At 36.0% G+C, this 25,784-nt stretch overlaps 1 protein-coding gene across 3 annotated transcripts in view; it reads right to left on the bottom strand.

Annotated features, from left to right (window-relative positions):
- LOC123865473 (protein Wnt-7b-like) overlaps positions 1–25,784 on the bottom strand; it is a 90,392-nt gene that overhangs the window by 53,676 nt on the left and 10,932 nt on the right. For all 3 annotated transcript variants that reach the window (XM_045906523.1, XM_045906522.1, XM_045906524.1), the window contains exon 2: positions 4,424–4,685. In XM_045906523.1, the coding sequence (XP_045762479.1) occupies positions 4,424–4,548 (125 nt within the window). In that variant the 5' untranslated portion in view covers positions 4,549–4,685. The remainder of the gene's footprint in view (positions 1–4,423; positions 4,686–25,784) is intronic.

Genomic DNA, 25,784 nt, shown 5'->3' with positions numbered 1-25,784 from the left:
AGTTACGAAGTACTTAATCCCATTATGGAGATTAAAGTGAAGAGTTGTGAATGTCCGAAACGTAATAAACTTTTCGATTAAGAGAGAAATAAACGTGTAATAAACATAGGGTAGTCGACAGCGAACCACAATAAATTCCAGATTTATGACTTTTCGCCTTTTACGTCACTCGCTAACAAGATTCTGCTAAGAAGTCTTCATTTAATTTTAACGCATTTAATTTAAACTCGAACTCAAAATCATTTATTCAAAGTAGGTACTATTTGTACACCTTTTGACAGTCAGAATTGTAAGATTTGTATTTTATGTTCTGTATTAAAGATAATAATTGTTTCGCCGATTTTTAGCTAAAGTGCCTACTGTATGAAAGTGTACTTAATTGACGAATGTACAGCAATCGATCCATAGTTTGAGGCAAAAAAGTCCTCCCTGTTCCTTGACAATAGTGAAAGATTAGACCTAGGACACCAAATTTCGGCCACAGTGGCCAACCCTAACGGAGACTAGTAATCTACGTAGAAGATAACATAGTGTGCAAGTGTGTGCGTAAATATAGGTGCAATCTCGATTGCCCCAAATCTCATAGTCCGATGGGATGGCCATTCGTCACGACCGGAAAAATATCAGGCGCAGGAACGACTGGCTTTACGCATCGATGTATATGGATTAGCCTTTCCCATACAATTCCGTCCGCAAAAATACGCTTGAATCTTACGTCATCGTCATTGACAAAGTCAAGAGACTTTTGCAAATTCTCTTGACTTTTTGAGCGCGTTTTTTATCTTCGAAGGGCCCATCCATATACATCGATGGCTTTACGTACTCTCGGAAACACGAGGGTGCCACCAATTTCCCGACTCCGTTTCTTGACAGAAGAATTTTTTTAGGCACAAAGGGCAAATTACGAAAATGTTAGACAAAATTAATCCCAGTAGCTAAGCCTAGCCTATTAAAATACTTCTATGAATCACAATGCTCTAAGGAATTTTTATTCCGCGGTGTTTAGGCTCAATATTTTGATGAGTTCCGAGAAGATTAGGCGATTAGGTATTTAAAAGGGTAGATGCCGTCTAAGGAAGTTTTTGCTCTAATAAAGAATAGATTCTTCGAAGCTTCAAAATACTGATTGTTTAACGGTAAAAGTTTGATGTTGACAGCTACATTAAAAAAAAGAAGCAGCCAACCGTCACAGTAATAAATAAATATTTAGAATGAGCAAAAATATCTTTCCCGTGAGATTTTAAAAACCTAAATCCACGCGGACGAAGTTGCGGACATCAGGTAGTTAATAATTTTAAAAAGTATAAGTTGTGTTGTGTTGTTGTATAGTTATAATATGAATTAACTTATTTTTTATTTTTTAAAATGCCCGTTGCTTATAACAGCCTAGTGTCCTAAAAATGAAATAAACAGCAAATATCACTGAAACAATTCGAGAACACAACTAATTAAAATATCTGTCGCGTTACAAATACCATTTCAAACTTTCTTCTTCATAGCAACTAAATAGTATAAACGTTTACACTTACAGCAATTGCATCAGAGATAGTAAGTAATACGAGTGTCGTGACTTAACATATCTAACGTCATTCAGGCGCAATCAGCGCGGATGCTTGAGTGACAGCACTAATCACGTCGAACATCCCATTTACATCCACCTTCGCGCTCACGTTCGCCTCTACATTTTAGACTAACTAGTACCGGGCTCCAACTACTTGAAAATCGAGTGAATATATTTTATACAATCTGTTATTTTATACATATACTAGCGACTTCATCTACTTGGATTACACTATCAAACTCCTATTTTACCCCCTTAGGTGTTGAAGTTTCAAGAATCCTTTCTTAGCGGACGTCTACGTCATAGTAACTATCTGTATGCCTGATCCGTCCAGTAGTTTGAGCTGAGCGTTAAGAAAAGAGATTTTGAAAAATTCCAACAAAATCCTTCAAAAATCTATTTCCATGTGGAATCTAAAGTCATATAATATTTCAGATAATCTTAAAGATATAAGAGGAAAAGATGACTGACTGACTAATTTATTAACGCACAGCTCAAACTACTGCAGACGGATTGAAATGAAATTTAGCATGAAAATAGCTATTATGCGTAGTCATTAGCTAGGAAAGGATTTTTGAAAATTTGTGAAACCCACGCGGCTTCATCCGGGCATTCGTAGCGGGCATAAGCTAGTTTAACTAATAAAAGGTTTTCATATTCACATTCATTTATTTTGCATTCCAATAAGTAAGTAAAGTATGTTTTGCAATTTATAAATATTTAGTTAGTTTAGTTGTTTGACTCATCTATTATTTGGCTGATTTTAATGTTTTTCATTGAGTTTCAAAAAATTCGTAATTTAAACTAAAGAATCAATTTATATGTCATCAGAATAATTCAAAATAGGTTTAGTGCTTGTAGGTTGATGGGAGGAGCAAAGTTCCACATCGAAGCTATCAACTGTCATTTCTTGAAATAAAAATATGCTAATTTTGACTTTAAATTAACCGACATACGGTTTTCTTTTCATTGCATATTTGAATCGGAGGTGATTTCACGTAAAGTGGTTATGGCAGGTTAACAGGATTGGCAGTAATAATGGGTTTGATAGCATCAAGTTACCTTTGGAAATATCACGGGTTGCTCGTTTGTTTCATTGTTGACGATTTTACATTCATACAACATTATTACCTGTGCTTATGTTAAAATTTGCATGCTGGATATTAATGTTTCTAGTCATATGTAATTTAGTAGGTACTTCTGCTACTTTAAATTAATATTTTAAAATCACTAAAGTAACTTATTTTGTTTTCTTTTTTGAATAGTAAGGTGTAGATTTTTTGAAAATGAAAACCTAGACCTAACTAACCTCTTAAACTATACTTTCCTTGAGAATGCCTTCTCTTAGAAAGCACGATATCTCTTCCTCGTCGAATCAAAAGTCAAGAGAACAGTAGCAATAATGCTATAAGTAAAGCAAGCAACATGTTTTAAGTTTTAACAAGTGCTATCATTTGTCGTGAGAGCCGTAATTGGCCTAGTTGAAGACTTCAAGTCCTCAAAGGCAAAGCTTCTGAACAACAAGTTAACGTTAAGCTCTTAACAAAATTGTACGCTAACAAGTTCATTTCTATTCACCTCACATGTTCAGACTTAATAGCTTTGATGTTCACAAAGATTTGATCTCATATTTGTTTTTTGTTTGTTCCGCGTATAGAAAATTGGTTTTGTCCGCTTCGCCTTATTCGCAGATTTATTGAACGTAATTACAGGGTACAGTATTATTATCGTCTCATTTTCCTTTGTTGAAATAAGGAATAAGCCTTTTTATGTTTTTTGCGTCAATCTTCCGTCGATCCTTTAATAAGATGCCATGATATATGAGCTCGATAATTTGGCATTTAGGTTAGTTACGCTCTACCATTTTATAACCATTCATTGGGTAGCACAGCGATGATGGTAATTTCAAAATTATGTATATTCCTCCGATAAACAACATTTATCAGGCATTTATATTATTAGGAGTTATATTGTGTGGTCCTTTTTAGAGTTACGTAGCAAACAATGAATCCACAAGTAGCTAAGTAAACTTTAATAAAAATGATTCTAAGTATGTACATTGCAAAGTACTCAAGACCTTTTTATTGACATCAACATACATTATTAACCAGAATGAATTCAAATGTAGTGAGCATTACATTTTACAGCCAATATAAAAAAGTTTTATAATTTTATATCCTCCATTAACCATCTCATCAAAGGGCCATGGCTTTGGCATTGGGAAAAACGGAACATGGCGTTAACATCAAAATCTAAAACGTGTTCTACAAGTAGTATGCATTACTTATAGCTATTTTTCGTTTACATCAAAAACAATTTCTGACAATAGTAGTATGCAATACTTGTAAAATACTTGTAAACATTTTTACTTGACTTAACAGAAAGAGAGACAAAATATAACAAAAACAATGATAATACTTTATCATTAACAGGTTTTCGACCAATTTTTGACAAGTTTAAAAGTTTTGTTAAAAATGTCAAAACTAGTATTTCACTTGTTTCAAGTAGACGTAAATATGCATTACACTGCTTTGACGTTTCAGGCCATTTTTCAGACCATATTTGTTTTTTTTAAAGAATATTAAACAAGTTCATTATGATAACTAATGTTCCGATTTCCCCTTCAACTAAGCGTAAAGCTATCTGGGCTATCTGTATCATTGCACAAAATAACTTAGATCCGTTGCTCCATTGTGGCATTATTGAAGAACAAACCTATAAACAAACATACTTTCGCAATTTACTTACATACTATTGGTAAGAAGCATGAATGGTAAGAGGTAGGATAGTAAGACCATTTTTGCCGCCTGGAGCGACAAGACTGTGGCCCGACGGTTAAGTGAACATAAAAAAGTAACTTACCTCACGGACAGAAGTATAATGAACGGCACCAACAAAAAGACGAGTCTCGTCGTTATCAGGCGATTTTGTCCAGTTTTGGTCGACGCGCGCAACACTGGGTTCGCGCGACGCACGCATTCCAACATGGCTTCACATCCTAATTATTTGTTTCGATTTTATCTTTTTAAACACATTTTCACTGTCACTTTTTTGTCCAGCACTCTTTTCTTGTCGACCACTGTGCACTTAACATATTTCGTCGATGTAATATTTTCGTGAGCTCCTGTAATTTTGTTTAACGATAAAGCATTGAGGTAAAATAATATTATAAGTTTTTTACACATAAGGATTTGAATGTCAAAATTACTTTCAATTAACATTTTTTATTCCATCACAAGTTAACCCTTGACTGCAATCTCACCTGGTGGTAAGTGATGATGCAGTCTAAGTTGGATGCAGGCAAACTGGAAGGGGTATGGGTGTTTTATTAAAGTAATAGAACCCCTTATAATATTGACGGTTTCCACACGGCATCGTACCTACCAAGTATTGTCAGCAACAAAAATAGGTTTGCACTCGCCAATACAAGCGAATATGCTTTGCTCTAAGCCTCTAAGGCAATAATACTAAATAAGTAATTAAGTAAAAGAAAATCTAAGGAACATTTGGAAATCGATGATTCTTATTTTTTATTTGAGGGTTATAAGTAAATATTTGCTCATATGCTTGTTTTGGTTATAACTGCACTAAATATAATATTAGTAAATGCCTACCTACTGAAAATTTAAGGAAAAATCCAATAGAATGGAATGAAAGGGAACCTATACCTACTTGGAATGTACTAACTCCTTTTTTGAGGCCGGGTAAAACTAGAAGTAATTAGCGGCTAGACATCTAGACAGTCAAACATATTAGGTTTCATAAAGGTATGACAGGCAGGTAGATAGTCTATTCATGTCTCGTACTAGCTAATCTACGTAACGCTTGCGCATACGCAATGCCGCTAACAATCGCTAATGAAATTCCTAAATATTGCAAGCCGTGCCGTAATAAGATTATGCGGAAATAATAATTTTAAATTAAAATACAATTTCTGTGTTTTATTCTAATGGGATGTTTTGGTCACTCATAGAGATATTGAATTGGCGGTAAAAAATCGCATCGCTACATCATGTAGAAGGCACACGTAGAGACATTAGAATAGAAATATTTTTGTAAATATTTTGTGATTACTTTAGAAAGAGGAATATAATATTTTATTCATGTGGAATCAAAATATCAATTTATTATTCAAATATAACAAATTTTGTATAGGTCCAATGAAAACGTAGTACGTTTTATATATCCTGCTCTAAATAAATGTCTGTGGAATTTGTTCTAGATTAAAATAGGTACAGGATATTAAAATAGGGCCAGAAAACAAGCTAGGGGAAGAAGCATTACTTGCTTTCCACACAGGTTGCCTGGAAGCGAAGGAACGTGTGACCATAGTGATAAGGTCATCTTTAGCCATACTTACCCTACCTTAACTTGATATAAACGTCCTTCCATAATTTTTAATCCCCGACCCAAAAAGAGGGGTGTTATAAATTTGACGTGTGTATCTGTGTATCTGTCTGTGGCATCGTAGCTCCTAAACTAATGAACCGATTTTAATTTAGGTTTTTTTTGTTTGAATGGTGGCTTGATCGAGAGTGTTCTTAGCTATGATCCAAGAAAATCGGTTCAGCCGTTTGAAAGTTATCAGCTCTTTTCTAGTTACTGTAACCTTCACTTTTCGGGGGTGTTATAAATTTTTAATTAGTTCACTTGTGAATAAAATATATATTTTTAATAAAGAGGAGTAATACTTACTTACCAACACCGATAGTCACTTAAAGGCGTTCAAGAAACAATGTTCTTCAAACAATCGCATAAATAAAAGTAATTGAACTGAGTGGAGATATCGATATTGTTCACGTAGGTACCTACTTCTTATCTATAGTTGTAACTTGTAGAGTAGAGAGTTTACAAGGATCGTAGGTATACAGCGGATATTTATAGTCAATCGCGAATCGTCGGAATTGAGGGTTCTGTAAAAATCTGATCCGTTAGCATATTCGTAAATGCTCGACGTGATATCCCAAAGTAGGTTTTTAACAGGGCTCTCTCCGTCACTCGCTTCATACAATCGTAGTTCCAATTTCATTTGAATATTAAGCAACCAAAGTCCATGAAATTTTGCAGACATATTCTAGAAACTAATATCTGTGTCTGTGGTGTTTTAGAATTTTCTAAAAATATGTAGTTTTAAAATTACAGGGGCTCAAAGATTTGTATGTAAATTTTGAGACCGCGTAACTTTGAAAGCGAATATTTTAACAGAAATCTGGAAAACCACAGACATAGATATTAGTTTCTAGAATATGTCTGCAAAATTTCATGGACTTTGGTTGCTTAATATTCAAATGAAATTGGAACTACGTTTGTATGAAGCGAGTGACGGAGAGACCCCTCTTAAATACCAGACGTGACGATCTACATTGTTGATCGATTGGCTCACTCTAGCATCGCTCGAGTGTAATTAATTTCAGAAAATGCTTCCAACGAACGCTGTGTTTTTCGGTGCGAGTTCGTCATTCTAGATTCTAGACCCCAACGTTTATCGGTTTTCGAACTATGTGCCCTGCTCATTGCCACTTCGGCATCGCACAGCCCATTGGTTAATCTGTTTCTCCTACGAAATTCCTCTTTTCTGATTTGATCACGTAGAGAAACTCCAAGCATAGCTCTCTCCGTCGTCCGCTGAGTGACTCTTAGGTTTCTTATGGGGATTAAAAGGGGTCTCTTCGTCACTCGCTTCATACAAACGTAGTTCCAATTTCATTTGAATATTAAGCAACCAAAGTCCGTGAAATTTTGCAGATATATTCTAGAAACTAATATCTATGTCTGTGGTTTTCCAGATTTCTGTTAAAATATTCGGTTTTAAAGTTACGCGGTTTTAAAAATTTACATACAAATCTTTGTGCCCCTGTAATTTTAAAACTACATATTTTTAGAAAAATATAAAACACCACAGACACAGATATTAGTCTCTAGAATATGTCTGCAAAATTTCATGGACTTTGGTTGCTTAATATTCAAATGAAATTGGAACTACGATTGTATGAAGCCAGTGACGGAGAGAGCCCTGTTAAAGATAGCGACCATGTATGTCATGGTTGGGCTGGGAAATACCAATGGAATATGGATCCCTAAATCTGAGATTGTTCAGTTGTTCATAATACACCCAACACATATATTTAACTTTACAACAGAACACTGTTAAAGTGCTCGAGATATGCGCATTGTCTTTAAATTGTCTTATTATAAACAGATAAAATGTAAAACTCATGTTCCCTTTGTACTTTGTTGTAGAAAATGTTATGGTCACTAGATCTTGTCTTCAATTTACGTATCTCGGCTCGGATTTGCACATCGACCTCTGTTGCACAGTGGGGAGCTTTGTGATCTTATAAGTGGGAAGTCCTGGGTTCGTTTACCGGGAGAGGCGGTTTGGGAATTTTGAATTTCTTACTTGTCTCTGGTCTGGTCTGGAAGGAGGCTACGGCCATGAATAGTTACCATCTTACCTACGAAGTCATGCCGCTATAAGCGATTTAACGCTCCAGCACGTTGCCGTGTGGAAGCCGATAAAGGCGATGACTTTCATTCAAACTACATAGCCCTTCCAAGTTAGTCCAGTTTAATGCTATAGAATGTATCATCACTTACCACAAGATATGATCGCAGTCAAGGGCTAACCTGTAATGGAATTTTAAAAAAATCACCTGAAATTCTAGCTTTACTAAACCGTAGTAGGTTCTAAAGGAGAAACACAACCTATGTCCAGCCGTGGACGTCTATCGTGATAATGATGATGATGACGAAGGAGCATGAAATATTACGTGAAGTAATAGAAGCGTGGAGCCAGCATAAGGCATTAAATAGAGAGTTGTTAAATAGCAATATTTCGTACTTAGCTTACTTAAGTAAACTATTTATTGGGCAAATTATGATAGCAGCAACTGTGAAAGCGGCGCGTATATCAGCGATTAGCATCACCAAGTCGACATGTTTTACTGATTCTGTTTATGGAAATGGTGAGATATAAGGATATCTGGTGTGCTTGAAAATTCGTCATTACAGTTAGTGCGTAGTGACCATATTTCTATTTATATTCAAGAAAATAATCTTTCGATGCTAACTTTTAATGCTGTTCTTATTTAAGAGGATACTTGTCAACAAGCCCCCGTCGATTTCCTACGTATGATATTATTGTTCTTATCTCTATTTGCCCTGGTTCGTGCATTCTCGGTTCCTAGATCGGTACATTTGTGATATCCAATTCAAATTGCTGTGATTGGCTGAATTTACCATGTTCTTGCTGCGACAGTGAGTTTGAGCCACTAGCGGAACAATGTTAGCCGGTCAGAAATGATTGCAATTAGTCAACCTGTTTGACGTCCGTGTTCTGTTTTCGATTACAAAAAAGCAAAAATTGTTGTTGCAATCATCAATTTTAGCAAATAGTGAAAGAGAGTCGGCCAATCAGAGGTCACAACTACCGCCACACTTTCTGTCAAACTTTGGCAGTAGGCCTGCCGAGTAATGAAAACAAATTTTTCATTCTGTCTAGGTGTAGGGTAGGTGTAGGGTTGCCACCTGCCTCTTTTAGATTTACAGGCTACCACCATCAAAAGTACGGGGTTTAGATTTGTTTACGGGAGACATTGTTTCTTATATATTGTTGTATTATTGTATTGTTTATTATTGTATTTGAAGAAATAGGCGGTGGTTCTCTCTGAAAGCTTATTTAGATATTTCAGTTTATTTGTATGTTTTGTATTTTTTCTCTGTATGTTGCCGGGTCTTGATCGGTGAACTGTGTTTGCAATGTGGTTTTAAATAAAAGATTATTTATTTATTTCAACAGCTTTTAAAAACTCTTCATTTTGTAAAACAAAATGCATGTTAACTTAAAATTACATTTAACTTGTAATTCCACCTTCAAAGTATCAATACCATGGCCGTAGCCAGGAATTGATTTCGGGAGAGGTTTTATCAGGGCCGGAACTGAATCCTGTCATGAGGAAAAATACGTTCGCTCAACTTTATGGGCTAATTACCTGGTTAGTTGAATTTCGCCTTTCAATTTGATAGTGGAATAAAATACAACAATGAAAAAGCGCAGCGCAGTGAGCGTAAGTGTTTTTGGTTCAATACAGAAAAAAATAAGTGAAAGGGAAACGAGTTTAGCCATAGCAAGATACTTCTTTACCAAAATTTTGATACTTACTATTCAGAGGTAACTTGCACCCCAGAAACGAACATAAGCTTTTTATCCCGGAAAATCCCCCACGGAATTTTTAAAAACCTAAATTCATGCAGACGAAATTGCGGGGCATACACCAAGTAATACAAATTCAAAACGCGAGTGAAGCGAGCGCGAAATGTTTGATATATTTCCAAAAAAAATTGGTAAGCAAATGCAAGAAATAGTGTAAGTATTATTTTAGGCTTAGGTTTTTGACGGCTTCCCAGGCGCAGTCGCCATTTCTAAATTTCTGGTCTGGTGGGAGGCTTGGGTCATGGCTAGTTATATGGTTAGTATGGCCCTACCGGCCAAGAAATTAGACTGCACTATTACCACTAGAAGAGATTAAAGTCAAGGGCTAACTTGTATAAAAAAGGCTTAGATCCTAAAACCAACCTCCGCCTCTTTGGCTACGGCCATGATCAAAATCGAGTGGGTTTCGGCTACGCAGGTATTATTCTACGCATTGTCGCACAAGGAAAATATGTATTCTTTCTACTGGACATAACGTCAGCGTTTGGTTTCGCAAGCCAGCCCGGCTGAATTTGTAAAAAACCGGCCAAGTGCGAGTCAGACTCACGCACCGAGGGTTCCGTATTCGGGTATTTTATTTCGACATTTTACACAAGAAATCAAAACTGTTATGCATTAAAAAAAATATGCATAAAAATAAATAAAAATCTGTCTTAGAATGTACTGGTAAAGTCCTTTCATATAATAACCCACTTGATTTAATATTTAGTTACTTTGAAAATTGAAAATACTAATATTTGTTCATGAACACATGACAGACGAAGAGACGGACAGACGGACAGATGGACAGACAGACAGACGGACAGACGGAAAGACAGACAGACGGACAGACAGACAGACAGCGAATTGATCCTATTTCCTTTTTGCTTTTGAGGTACGGAACCCTAAAAATATTTAGTTTTATTTGCCTCATATTTTATTTTCATAATTACGGGTTTCTGTATCCTGAAATACCAACCAGTAACCAGTAAAATACGGGGCCTCTGGCAACCCTACTCGGAAATCACTGTCACATTCAAGTTAATGTCAAATATTTTGTTTTCGATTACAGAAAGCTGCATCAATCATTATTAAAATATTTTATTTGTTGTGATTGGCTGAATTTTTGAGTTTCAGCCAATAAACAGACTGTTTGCCAATTAAACGTCATAACAATATAAATGCCAGAAAGTTTAGCCAAATAAAACAAACTTAATGAGAACTTAGTGAGAATGCAAACGGCACACAATTTATAATACATATTATGTTAGTCGTATATAATAGATATTATAGTAGTCGTTCACTTTGGTAATAGTCAGATTGTCATCAGTAAAGTTGATATTGGTTGATGTATCGTAAATTAGGTATTGTTTCGGTGACAAATATTTTTATAATCTATTTATCTTTGAACAGAATGGAATAGAATGAAATGGAATGGAATACAATGATTAATTTTTATTCCTGTAAACTTTTAGGTAAACTTCAAAGTGTTTTTGAATGGTCAGAAAAATTTACCACTGGTTCGGAATGCCGTTCCTACGTTTCTAGGGTTTCGTACCTCAAAACGAAAAACAGAACTCTTATAGGATCACTTTGTTGTCTATCTCTCTGTCTGTCGTGTGTGTCAAGAAAACCTCTAGGGTACTTCCCGTTGACTCAAAACCATGAAATTTGGCAGGTAACCTAACTGCGTAATTTTGGCTAGTTTTTTTAATCGATAAAGAAAGTTTGCGACATTGTTCAATAAAAAATTTGGATTCCAACTCCTCAATCCTGATGTTGCAGGGGACCTGACTACTAAAACTAATGGGATTTAAAAAGTGTTGATTATTAATTGATATTGAAGGTATCTATACCAAGTAAATACTTTGTCGTTGACCTCAACCCTGATGCTGTAAGAAATTGCATTCCTAAATCCTGGTGATCCCTCGGGATTTGAAAAGGATCATCCGTTTAAATATTCTTACGTGATACAGAAACAAGTTGCATCCCGGGGACGGGCTATTACGGAGAGGCAACTTTTGTTCTGGGAAATGAAAGGATCGGGATTTTCAAAAACCTAAATCCACGCGAGCAAAGCTGTGGGCATTAGCTAGTTGTAAATATATTTATAAGCTACTATAAGATAATAAATAAGGTACTTATTTCCTTATATTTTTATTGTATGGCAGCGCGCGGTTTTAAATTATAAATTGCACGTCCTGTCCTTTTCTGTAATACATTTTTTTCTCAATATCTATCGCTTTATCTCATAGCAAGAGTCCGTAAGACATAATACAGTGAATATAGGCAAAATATACAATTTTTGCAGTTTCCACGTCAGTACCTGTCGAATTTTTCTAACAGTGTAAGCAGCAGAGTTGAGTTTACCATCAAGTGTTGATATGTGGGTGTTCCATAGAAGCTTTGCATCTAACGTTATACCGAGAAACACGGGGTTCTCCTTTATTTTCAACATATGATTATTAATCAATGAATTTATGTCATTTAAGGTCCTGGTATTGGGCAGTGTGAATTGAACACACTTAGATTTCTTTGCATTTGGAATTGATTTGGAAGTAAATTGTTAGCAATAAATCAGAGAGTGATCTGTGATATGGCATTACATATAGTATACATTGTCAAAAATTATAATATTAAAGCTGTGCGTATTGCGTGAGGAATTGCGTATTGCGTGAGGAATAGGTGCAACTTGCAGGGTTTGATGCATGCGCTATTGCCAGCAAACATGAGACATATTTTTATCTACAGGCAACGTCTGAGTAGGTAACGCATACGTCTAACGCAAGTTCAAATGTACCAGTGTATTTAGTTAGACCTATCGACAAGTTTAGAGTCGGGTGTAGTTTAAATGTGGCCCGTGTGTTTAGACCAGTTCAGACTGTCAGTTCCGCCCCCCGTCACCGTCGGGGGTTGGTCGTCCCCCGCACCTCACCACCCCTCTTGCAGAAATCGAGACAGCACGAAATTTTCAAGATTTCTGGGTGTAATTTCTGGTTTTCGTAGTTCCAACATAATTATAACAATATAAAATATATAACGATAATTTTTTTACTGCATGATATTCATTAAATTTTCTAGGTCTGTGGTTTTTCCAAATTTCATTAAATTGCTTCGTTGTCTAGAAAAACGAGCACAAAGTTGGGCCTTTTTTTAAAGAAAAATACAAATCTTTGAACCCCTGTAATTTTAAAACTACATATTTTTCGAAAAATCTAAAACACCACAGACACAGATATTAGTTTCTAGACTATGTCTGCAAAATTTCATGGACTTTGGTTGCTTAATATTCAAATGAAATGGGAACTACGATTGTATGGAGTAAGTGACGGAGAGAGCTCTGTTAACCCCGGACCCAAAAAGAGGGGTATTATAAGTTTGAAGTGTGTATCTGTGTGTTTGTGTGTCTGTCTGTGGCATTGTAGCTCATAAACGAATGAACCGATTTTAATTTAGTTTTTTTTGTATGAAAGGTGGCTTGACATCTGACCATAGTGATAAGGTCATCTTTAGGCATACTTACCCTACCTTCACTTGCTATAAACGTCCTTCCACAATTTTTAACCCCCGACTCAAAAAGAGGAGTGTTATAAGTTTGACGTGTGTATCTGTGTATCTGTCTGTGGCATCGTAGCTCCTAAACGAATGAACTGATTTTAATATATTTTTTTTTGTTTGAAAGGTGGCTTGATCGAGAGTTCTTAGCTATAATCCAAGAAAATCGGTTCAGCCGTTTGAAAGTTATTTACTTTTTAGAGAATATGTCGGGGGTTTTTAAATTTTGAATTTATGTTATTTCTCGCAGCAGTCATGACTGATGGACCAATATACCTATTGTAAGCAATACTACTTAGACAAGTATATCGCGTTCCTATAATAATCAGTATTCGCCGTCGGGATCGTCTAGTGTAAATATTATAATATAAATTTAACAAAGCCAAACAAGGTTGTTGGGTGTTGGCGCCAACAAAGTCGGGCCCAGCAATTCCGAATAAAAGAACTGCGATATCACAGTCAACCCACATCCAACCATAATTCAAACTAAATCCGCACCGACACGCTTACACGACGGGAAATCGAACCCGCGACTAACGAAGCGAGGCTACTATAAATCGACACCCGATACAGCTTCAATATTGACTATCGCATTCACTGAAGCTAACGAGATTAGATATCTGTGTTGTAAATTTTAGTGAAATCAGACGGACCGAATCGCGCATAAATAATGCGCGTAGTCAAAAACATCGTAAACCATATTATATAAATAATTTTTTGACTATTAGTTTTAGCATAGAATACTTAGAAGTATCTTCCATACACAGAAGAAGCGAGATGTATAAATAAATAGCGACTCTTTTTACGACGTAATAAAGTGCAATTCAGCTCGGACTGCGCTGTAGCCTATAGGTAATTGAAAACGCAAAGCTTTATTGTGTACTAGCTGATACCCGCGACTTCGTTCGCGTGGATGTAGGTTTTTTAAAATTCCCGTGGGAACTCTTTGATTTTCCGGGATAAAAAGTAGCCTATGTGCTAATCCAGGGTATAATCTATCACCATTCTAAATTTCAGCCCAATTCCTCCAGTAGTTTTTGCGTGAAGGAGTAACAAACATACACACACACACACACACACACACACACACACACACACACACATACAAACTTTCGCCTTTATAATATTAGTTGGAGTTGGATCTCTTTCTCATGAGAGAATATTTACACGAGTGCCGCCGAAGGGGCGCATAGTATTTCAAACAATTTTAGGGTAATTTAGGGCGAATTCCTACAGAAGCTATGGTAAAACCAAATTCGTAAGTGGAAAGAGAAACCAAAGCCGTAAATACGCGTAGTGGGTGTCACAAGCTGCAATGAGGGGTTCCGTAATACAATAAATTACATTACATTGTTACTATAGCTTCGGAAAGTAGATTCTACTGAGAGAGGGGTAAAAGAGCCAGATAGAAACTCGACAGCAAATCTTTTAACAAGCAAAATAATGGTAACAATATGTAGCTATGCCTATCCATATACATATACCTACAATGTAACAGAGCCGTAAATACGCGAAGTGGGTGTCACAGGCGGTAATGAGTGGTTCCGTGACATAATAAATTACCGCACTAGCGCAATAAAGCGATGATACAATACGTCAAACCAGCGCCATTCATCAACTGCCTCATTATGAACGGCTTAGCGAAAGGTTTAATATACTAGGAACATTGTAATATTTATATTATTACTAGATTAGCGACTTCGCTTGGCAAAAGTGTCCGGTATCCCTAACCTCCTCCTATGCCCAATATTTCGGCTTTCTGGGTCCAAAGGTTTGGGCTGGGCGTAAATGAGTTAGTCAGTTAGTCAGGATTTTACTTTTAAAACACCACTAAGACTTTTTAATTAATCACCATAAAAAAGGGGACCTCCGTTTAGATTTAGGTTTTCTTTACAAAATAAAAATAGCCTATGTTGGTCCAGGTTTTTGTCAAGAAATTTTTTACAAATTTTCAAATCTCTTTTATTTCAAAAAGTTTTGAGACATAGGCAACAAGTTCATCATCATCATAAATAACCCATCGCCGCCTCACAACTGAGCACAGGTCTCTACTAAGAATGAGAACAACCCGCACTAGGCCACGCTGGCCTAGTGCAGATTGGTAGACTTCACACACCTTTGAGAACATTGTGGACACCTCTCAGGCATGCCGGTTTCCTCACGATGTTTTCCTTCACCGTTATAACAAGATATTTAATTTCTTATCAAAACGCACATAACGACTGTGCGTGTTAATAAGAATTAATGAATTAATAAGAAATAATGTTAAAGGACCATGTTAAAAGCCGCAACCCCCCCATCTAACAGGCCGAAGCTACTGGCTACCACCGCTTATTAAATGGCTAAATTCCCTTTTCCTCATCGTTTCGTCAAGGTATCTCTTTTCATTTTATTAGTATCGTAATTTCGTAATCCGTATCGTTTGTCAATATTCTTGATAGTATGAGAGCTGGTGCTCGCTTAGTAAAAGTTAATTCATCATCATCCGAAGAGCATTTTAAATTCAGAAAACATAAAATAGGTTTCAGTTCGTGTTTTTTGTCGTTCTAAAGGTTTCACAGCTCATCCGTTAAATTTAGTACTGAGATACCTTACATCTTGGGAAGGACATGGCTACTTTTGTCTGGGAAAACAAAGAGTTCACATGGAATCAAAAAAAAACATGAATCGATTGAAGGAGAGTCGTTTGTTATATTTTAGACCTCAGTGCTATGCAAAGTTGCTATTTATTTAAACGCCTTTGTGAAGTGAGCATTTGGTGCCTACAAAAAAGGTAGTAAGTACTGCCTTTTGGTTGGTACAAAGCTAGAATATCCTAACTTGCACAACCAATTTTTCATTGCCGGTCAAAGTTTCACATTAACAGGAATTGTATATAACTAACTAAGGTAACTTTAACCACTTGTCCATACTATTGGAGCTACTCGTTAGTGAGGCTGAAGACGTTATACTCTGTTTAAGTAACAAGCATATCTAGTTCACTATCTCTTAAGCTATTAAGGCGCATACCGACGTTTCGTGCAATGAAAATGTATAGGGCCTTGACAGATCGATTGACACTTTAATACCTCCAAACATGTCTACATTTAATGAACTATGAAATGAGCGGCTTTATATATTTTATGAGGCAAATTGTGAATGGAGAGGGCCCGATTTTTAATGAAACACCGTGTAATCACGTGTCTTTTATGACTGTATATTATTTCATTTACAATACTTTCTGAAGTTAAGGTGGATGCGACGGGTCTGCCCGCGAAATTCAACAAAGTAAGTAAAGGTTACATACAGTAACTAGAAAAGAGTTGATAACTTTCAAACGGTTGATTTTCTTGGATTATAGCTAAGAACACTCTCGATCAAACAAAAAAAAAACTAAATCAAAATTGGTTCATTAGTCTAGGTGCTACGATACCACAGACAGATACACAGATACACACGACAAACTTATAACACCCCTCTTTTTGGGTCGGGGGTTAAAAATCTGCATGCCTGACAGTTCTTCATAATACATTCAAAGAAGCGTACAAGTTGCCAGTTTCTATGCAATTAGGTCTATCATGAAAGAGGCGGCTTTTAATAGAGAAGCTTTTCGGATGATGATCGCCAAATTTCGTTTCGTAGAAGGCACGCGATGATGATGATGAGGTCTATCATAGGCTTAAAGGATACCACCCATACAGAATGTAATCACTACGGTTAAACTGGAGATATCTAGGCAACCTATAAAACAAATTGGTAATTGTGAACTATTAGAGTTGAACGCCAGTGATTATACACTTAACCGCTAATTGAATGCAATGAAACCCGTGGCCGTTGATGGAAACGAACGTTACTTTTAAGTCTAAATAAGCCAAATGTGTGTCAAAATACCCGTGAGAGTGATCTTGCTTTCTAAGTATTGATAGAGATAAATGGGGATGAAAAACTGAATGTTTTTCCAATTTTTAGGGTTTCTTATCTCAAAAGGAACGAACGGAACCCTTTCAATTTGTTGTCTGTCTCTGTCTGTCTGTCTGTCTTTCCGTCTATTGTGTCTGTCAAGATATCATCTAAGGTAATTAATATAATATTTTGGATATATTTAATTATTTTTGGTATATTACTTACTGTCTGTTTTCTAGGAAGGGGTATAAAACAGATGTTATCTACATGAATGAAACCTTACATTTCTTTTACGATCCAATACTTCTATACTTGGACAATAACAAACGTATCGCTTGCAAGTATAAAGATTTTCTTAAATCAATTCAACAATCAGATTTCAAAACACGAACACATTTTACACCCAATTTTACAGACAATAGAGTAGGAAATTGTATGACAAGTCCCACTTAAGTTCGACTGATATGGGTGTACAAGAAGCCAAGTTTTTCTGTAACACTCAGGCGATTCTGATCAATAAGTGTCATGGATTGTATGACCGCGGAATACGGGTTCGATTCCCGTTGAAGCAAGTGCTCGACGGATAATTAAACACTAATGAAGCTGTGGGTAGGAGTGCCATCCGTTCTACTTATGCAGGACATGTCTTTAATCCAAAAGATTTTGTTAAATGGATTAATAATATATTAACTACCAAGTACATTTACTACCAAGCCTTGAAACTAATAAAATAAGGTTATCCATATCCATATTAATAATAAACTTAACAGACTTATGAAGGGCTTATGATAATAACTAGATAATGCCCGCGACTTCGTCCGCGTGGATTTAGGTTTTAACAATCCCGTGGAAACTCCTTGATTTTCCGGGATTAGAAGTTGGCTATGGCAATTTCCGGGACGCAAATTACCTCTTTACAATTCATGTAAATTGATTAAACGGATGGGCCTTTGTGAATCCAGTGGGAACTTTTTGATTTCTGGGATAAAAGTAGCCTATGTCCGTCCGCGGTATGTAAGTAATTACATCAAAATCGGTTAAACTATGTATTGGACCGTGAAAAGCTAGCAGACAGACATACAGAAAGACAGACAGACTTTTACATTTACAATATAAGTATGGTGGAGGCTTTGCAACTCTTATGCCAAAACTGAGAGAACAGATCTGCACTCTGAATGAATTGTTCATAGGATTGGTATATAATCATCATTACCATGACCAATCCTTCGCCGGCACACTACTGAGCACGGGTCTCCTTTCAGAATGAGAAAATTTGCCACAGGGGTTTTTTGAAACCTAATAACAACATCAAGGATTTTTTAATTTTCAACCCCTTATTTTGTCTTTGTTGTTACGCTCTTGACAGAGTGGTTGTAGTTATCACTGCAGTGCGTGCTGTGCTACGCTTAGCAACCTCATTCAAACCTATGTATCCCGATATTTAAACTGTCAACATGGAATTCCTAAGTTATGGTGTAATTATAACTTGCTTCACATTTCCGACTATCCCTTAATTGAGAGTGTCGCAAAATGAAAACGTGATATAAATAATATAAGTGCTATAATTCTTTCTTTACGATCTCTTTTTATGAACGCTTTTGATTCCGTTATTTATTTCTGGAAATTGTAGACCTATAAAAAAGTAAATGATTTACTTGTAGTTAACTGCAAGAAATGTTAAAATTTTACATATTATAAACAATAAAATTAAAATTAAAAAATCTAAGTAGGTACCTATTAGTTTTATTGTCACCTACCTACCTAATTTATAGCACTATAAGTAGTAAAAGCTTTGAATTATAAGTATAAGGCGATAAAAATACGATAAAATATTTTATCAGCATTTTGAGTAAAATAAAATCTTCAAAAATAAACGCGATAAAAGTACGATATTAGTTTTTGATCATTTTTATTCGAGTTGTTGGTTGGCAAAAAATATCCATAAAAAATTGGTTCCCATTCTCACTCACCCAAAATAATTGAGAACCTATGTGAATGGTCATTCGAGTGATTGTTTAATTTTTGACCCCCGACCCAAAAAGAGGGGTGTTATAAGTTTGACGTGTGTATCTGTGTATTATCTTGTATTGTATAAAACACATGTAAGTATTTTAGGATCTATTTTCGCTAACGCAAATCGACTTTCAAGCTATAAACCCAGATCGACAATAATAACTCTCTGTAATTATAGCTTTCACTGTATTGTTGCTGGATGTGTGGGCAAAGTGCGGAGGCACAGCTAGTCATAATATGAATTTATTTTTTCTCTTTAAAACTACTAAGTTGTAAGTAATTAGACACTATATCAACGAAAGATAGGTGAGAGTATAGGTTTTTTTAACCCCCGACCCAAAAAGAGGGGTGTTATAAGTTTGACGTGTGTATCTGTGTATCTGTATGTGGTATCGTAGCTCCTAAACTAATGAACCGATTTTAATTTAGTTTTTTTGTTTGAAAGGTGGCTTGATCGAGAGTGTTCTTAGCTATAATCCAAGAAAATCGGTTCAGCCGTTTGATAGTTATCAGCTCTTTTCTAGTAACTCTTGTCGGGGGTGTTATAAATTTTCAATTTACACTTGTAGATCTTAAGCAATGCAGAAAATCAATTTTTTATTACAGAAATCTATCTACTCAAGTCTCAATCAGTGAAAGATTTTTTAATCAATTTTAAAACAGGTTGTAGAGAGATGCTACTCTGCAGTCGAAATCAAAAGCATCTACTTTAATAGGTAATATCTACTTAAATAAATAGGCACAAGTTGAGATTATTGATTAATAGGTTTTAAGTCTAGTACGAAATAATTTATAGCCAGTTCAAATAAATGTCACTTGCAAATATTATATTTACAAAAGGTTAAATATTATAGGATTGACCAATTAAACAAAATTAATAACTTCATTACTTAATTTAGCAAAATGAATATTGTTTTTGTGGGCACATTACGCTAAATTGATGTAGGCTTTTAACCGGATAAATGGCTTGTATTAAACACTCGTTGAACCAAAAGTCACTAGTAAAGTGGTTAATATTTCAACGATATCGGGAGTCGGATCTTTACATGTTAATTAATATGGGTAGATGCGAGATGAACACGTGTTTATTTAGTGTTGAAAATGTATTGTAAATGTAGGTAGCTTACTAATTTTGTTTTCTTTATCACACTAATATTATAAAGGCGAAAGTTTGTATGTGTGTGTGTGTGTGTATGTTAGTTACTCCTTCACGCTAAAACTACTGGACGGATTGGGCTGAAATTTAGAATGGAGATAGATTATACTCTGGATTAGCACATAGGCTACTTTTTATCCCGGAAAATCAAAAAGTTCCCACGGGATTTTTAAAAAAATACATCCACGCGAGCGAAGTCGCGGGCATCAGCTAGAAATTCATATACTAAATGATATCCACATATATTTCGGTGTTTTAAAAATCCCATGGGAACTCTTTGATTTTCCGGGGAAAAAGTCCATGTCACTCCCCAGGTCTTTAACTGTACCCATGCAAAATATCACCCATCGTTGCTCCGTTGGGAGTTGGGACGTGATTGAAGGACAAATCAACAAACCAATAAACTAACAAACAAACACACTTTCGCATTATTATATGGGTAGTGATATGAAGAGACTACTGCTGATAAATTAGATAAGAATAAGCGCAAATCAAAATAAATCGAAATATTTCTTATATTTTTCAGTTTCGTAAAGAAATACCTAGTGTGCGAGAAAAACGTGTATCAAGTTTCTAATAAAGTGTAAATTGGGCTTTTAATAACACATGATAACTATTGGCCCAAATGCCAGGGATTCCTCGTCTCATGTTTCATAAAATGCAATTGCATTTCAATTATCCGATATATCCGAACATACAGTAAAAAATCGGTCAAGTACGAGCCGGACTCCCACATGAAGGTTCCGTATCATCGCATGTACAAGAAATAACATTTTTTTAATTTTCATGTTGGCCATTTTTAACCCTCGACCCAAAAAGAGGGGTGTTATAAGTTTGACGTGTGTATCTGTGTATCTGTCTGTGGCATCGTAGCGCCTAAACGAATGAACCGATTTTAATTTAGTTTTTTTTGTTTGAAAGGTGGCTTGATCGAGAGTGTTCTTAGCTATAATCCAAAAAAATTGGTTCAGCCGTTTAAGAGTTATAAGCTCTTTTCTAGTTTTCTTGTAGAAAAGAAGGTTAGATAACCGTTAGGTTCATAATATTATATCAATTGACAAATGTCAAGCTGTCAAGATGGACGTTGCCTAAATACATAATTATTTATTTGAAAATGATGTTTTGGAAAACTCAGATACTTTAGATCGTAGGCGCGGAATAGTCCAAGAAAATCAGTTCAGCCGTTTGAAAGTTATCAGGTCTTTTCGGTCTTTTCTAGTAACTGTAACCTTCACTTGTCGGCGGTGTTATAAATTTTTAATTTACACTTGTGTTATTATTGTTGTTAAAGTAGCAAAAATTTCAACTTTCTATCTATTATAGTTCACGAGATACAGCCCGCTGACAGACGGACGGACAGCGGGGGCTTAGTAATAGGGTCCCGTTGTCCCGTTGTACGGAACCCTAAAAGTATTGTAGTTTTATAAGAAGTTAATCCGCAGACAAATATTATGATAGTATCGATATAAACTGACGTCCGAAAAACATTATCCAATTATACTCGTAAACGTAATCTATATGATTAATCTAATGCCAATCTAATGCTAACAAGTCTTAAAATAAAGAATAATCGTCTCTGCATTTACAAACTGTATTTGTTTGTCTGTCAATTTCGTCTCTTGAGAGTAATGTAAGTAGGTACTAAGTAGAAGAAAAGAATAATAGCAGTAAAGTTTAAAATGAGTAATAGGTATCTCTTGGATTTCTGTGACTACTATAGGGACGTACCTATTTGTAAAAAAATATAGTTTTTATAAATTGATTTAAAAAAAACGATAATCTGGTATTCCATTAAAACGGTACGAAATAGAAATCGGATAAAAAGCACGCAGACCACCTATGCAAAAGCAAAAAACAATACTAGCGATCCGACGTGTCCAATTTAGTTAATCCTATGTCTGACGGACAGACAATTGGTTTTTTATATAGATTTGTAAATCACTAGCTATTAGATGTAAGGATATTGTATATAGCGTTTAATCTAGTAAGTTCATGGTTAGGATTAGGTCATACATAACAAATGAATAGATCAAGACACTGACCAAATCTTGGCTAGTCAAGTCCCATATTAGTTTTTGTAGAGCAATACAATTTTCAGAGAACAATATTAGCTAGGAACTCTGAATGAGAAAATTATTTATTTTTTATTTATTTTATTTGTGATACAGGTTAACCCGTGACTGCATTCTCACCTGGTGGTAAGTGATGATTCACTCTAAGATGGAAGCGGGCTAACCTGGAAGGGGTATGCCAGGGGTACAAAAAATTTTTGGGGTTTTCTTCTACGGTTTGTTGCCACGTCTTGTTCGGAAATGAAATATTTCAGACAGATTTGTACAGAATTTGAATTATGTACAGAACCTTAAAAGAGTAGGCTCGACTCACACTTGGCTGGTTTTTCTTTGCGCGAGGGCTGAGGCGCGTCCATAATGCCTCGGAAAGCTGCCGCGCTTAGTGAGAACCCAGCTAATGAGAAACTCAACACGATTTCCCGATCAGCTTACCATTTGTAGATATCTACAGGGTGTAACCAGAACGCTAGCAAAAACGAACACAGGTGATAGCACTGATGATTACTGATATGATACCATAAAAAAAATCTGTTCTTTTTTTAAAAGTTCACAATATATTGCAAAAAACATGTGACAGAGGTCAACGAACTTCCGTAAATACGCCACTCGAAGTCAATGCTTTGCACGCTATACCAACAATGCAGGTTTGAATCACTAAAACTCCAAGATGAGGCAAACGGTTATTGGAATTGGATTGTGTTAAGATAGTAATAACGCTAAATTTTGACGTGACAACGTCTTATAATTCGATAGAGCCGGCTGCACGCACGAAAAAACATGACTCATGCGGCGTTACCTCGCTCGCTCTGAGGCGTTCCATGTAAGGCTTGAAGTGCAAGCGAGAGCGCGAAACGAGCGACAAAGAAGCACAATCGGCCTTTGTTGTCACGTTCAACTATCGTCAGTAAACCGACTTTACAGACAACCAATTTTTTTTGCTAGCGTCCTCGTTACACCCTGTATATTCTATAGGTAAGCTATTATCCAACCCATTAATGAGAAGTAACTACTAAAATAATGTAAGCAATCAAAGATAGTTGTGAACTAAATCAATTTGCAACGGTAGCTGTCACGTTTATTATTTCCAAGACCTAGAAATTTAGATGAACGTTTTCCTAATGTCAAAATAAGATAAAATGAGAGCATTTGGTATGCAAACGGGACCACTTCAGATATCTAGTGTTAAATGAAAGACGTAATAATCTTTGCACTCAGACTGACGGTTATAAAGTTTATTTTTAATTTTTATGGTGTTCACCAGTAACTTGCACTCTGAGGAGATTTATGGGGTGACAATATACCTACATACCTACATACAAAATCGACTTCGACTTCCGAATAATCTTTATGACTTATTGCATAATCGTAACAGTATTGAAAATATACGATTTAAATAAAGTTTCATATAATAATTATATTATTAGTTACTATAGGATACCAGCGACTTCGTCCGCGTTGATGTAGGTTTTTAAAGATCCCGTGGGAACAGTTTGATTTTCTGGGATGAAAAGTTGCCTATGTCACAGGGACGCTAGCTACCTCGGTACCAAATTTGTTGTTAGGAATCTCGTGGGAACTCCTTGATTTTCTGGGATAAAAGTAGCCTATGTCGATCCCCGGGATATAAGCTAACTCTATACCGAATTTCGTCAGAATCGGTGAAACTGTTAGGCCGTGAGAAGGTAGCAGACAGACAGACAGACAGACACACTTTCGCATTTATAATATTAGTATGGATTACAGACACAACGCAAAACTGAGTAGGCTCCTGCGGTAGTGGAGCGGTGCGGGAGGGGCATGGGAGGGGTGTGATGACGTCACGCGAGAGCTCAGTGATTTATCAGCTTGTGACAGCTGTCAACCTCCCGCATCACTCCACTACCTCAGGAGCCTACTCAGTTATGCACTATACTTACCTATATAGGTATAATTAACATAGTTTTGAAAAGTCACACCTGATGGCAAGTGATGATTTGGCCTAAGATGGGACGCGTTCGCAAGAAAAATAAAGGTTTTAGGCCAAATGCAATTTTTCGCAGAAGGCAGCCTTTTTAACCCCTGACCCAAAAAGAGGGGTGTTATAAAATTGACGTGTGTATCTGTGTATCTGTCTGTGGCATCGTAGCTCCTAAGCGAATGAATCGATTTTAATTTAGTTTTTTTTTTGAAAGGCGGCTTGATCGAGAGTGTTCTTAGCTATAATCCAAAAAAATCGGTTCAGCCCTTACCTGTCGGGAGTGTAGGAAATTTTTAATTTACGTTTGTAGAATATTTTTAAAAAGTTTTCGTATTTTATCTTTCCCAAATTTTCACTGTTCCGGTTCACTGCGCAAAACTTCTAGGAACAACATTATTATGATAATATAAATTTATTTTCGTTCAATGGTAGTACAACTAATATGCTTGTATAACTCCTTCATAAATAAACGCGGAACGTGCTAGTTGAGCGAGTGAAGCGAGATCTCTGGGTTTACTTGGGTGAGTTTACATGTTCTCCTCGGTCTGTCTGTCAGAACAATTTCTGGACTGACGATCACAGAGCGTTCATGAAGAAGCTTTGTCACGCTCGTTTGACTTCTTACGAGCTTCTCCATACAAACGTATTTCGCAAGAATAATAGTATTCTTTTATTTATTGTTTTAGATCTAAAACTAATCGATTTATCTGTCCATTATCTATGCCCTTAAATAATAAATACTTATAATTATATTTATTTTGCAAGTTTTAACCCGTGAAACTTCGTGCGTAAATATTCACAATCACGAAAGCCTTCAAAGTACTTAATTGCAACTATTAAGTTATTAAAATTTGCGTTTTAGGAACGTTTGCGTTTGATCCCCAATAGGAAGTCAACGTCTTGGCCACAAGACTATCACAGCTTCTTTTATCTATGATCATGATCAACCCATTGTCGGCTCACTACTGAGTACGGGTCTCCTCTCAGATTGAGAACCGGACCTACTTCTTTTACCTATAGTAGGTTGATATAAAATATAACAGAAGAGCCCTCCCGCTGTGCGTGGCGCTATAATCTAAATCAAGTTACAGGCTGCTTTGCATCCTAGTCAAATAAAGCCTTTCAGAGATCACGACCAAAGTCGTGGCCTCAACTTATTTACTTAACAATGCACATAATCATGACTCATAGACATATGGAGCTGGATCAAACGTCCATATTGATACTATCGTAAGTAACTGATAGGTTGAAACTAATCCGTAATCACTATTTGATACTGATTGGTAATACAGCTAGATTAGTTGTACAAAAAATGCCCCGAGTTTGTGTTAACCAAATTAACCTTTGAAAATGTTTTTTCAAAGGTCAATTTCAATTTACCCGACTACGGCCAAGCC

The sequence above is a fragment of the Maniola jurtina genome, chromosome 5, assembly GCF_905333055.1.
Source record: "Maniola jurtina chromosome 5, ilManJurt1.1, whole genome shotgun sequence".
Classification (NCBI taxonomy): Eukaryota; Metazoa; Arthropoda; class Insecta; order Lepidoptera; family Nymphalidae; genus Maniola; species Maniola jurtina.
Note: the sequence above shows the minus strand (reverse complement) of the source record. Positions and strands in the feature narration are given on the sequence as shown.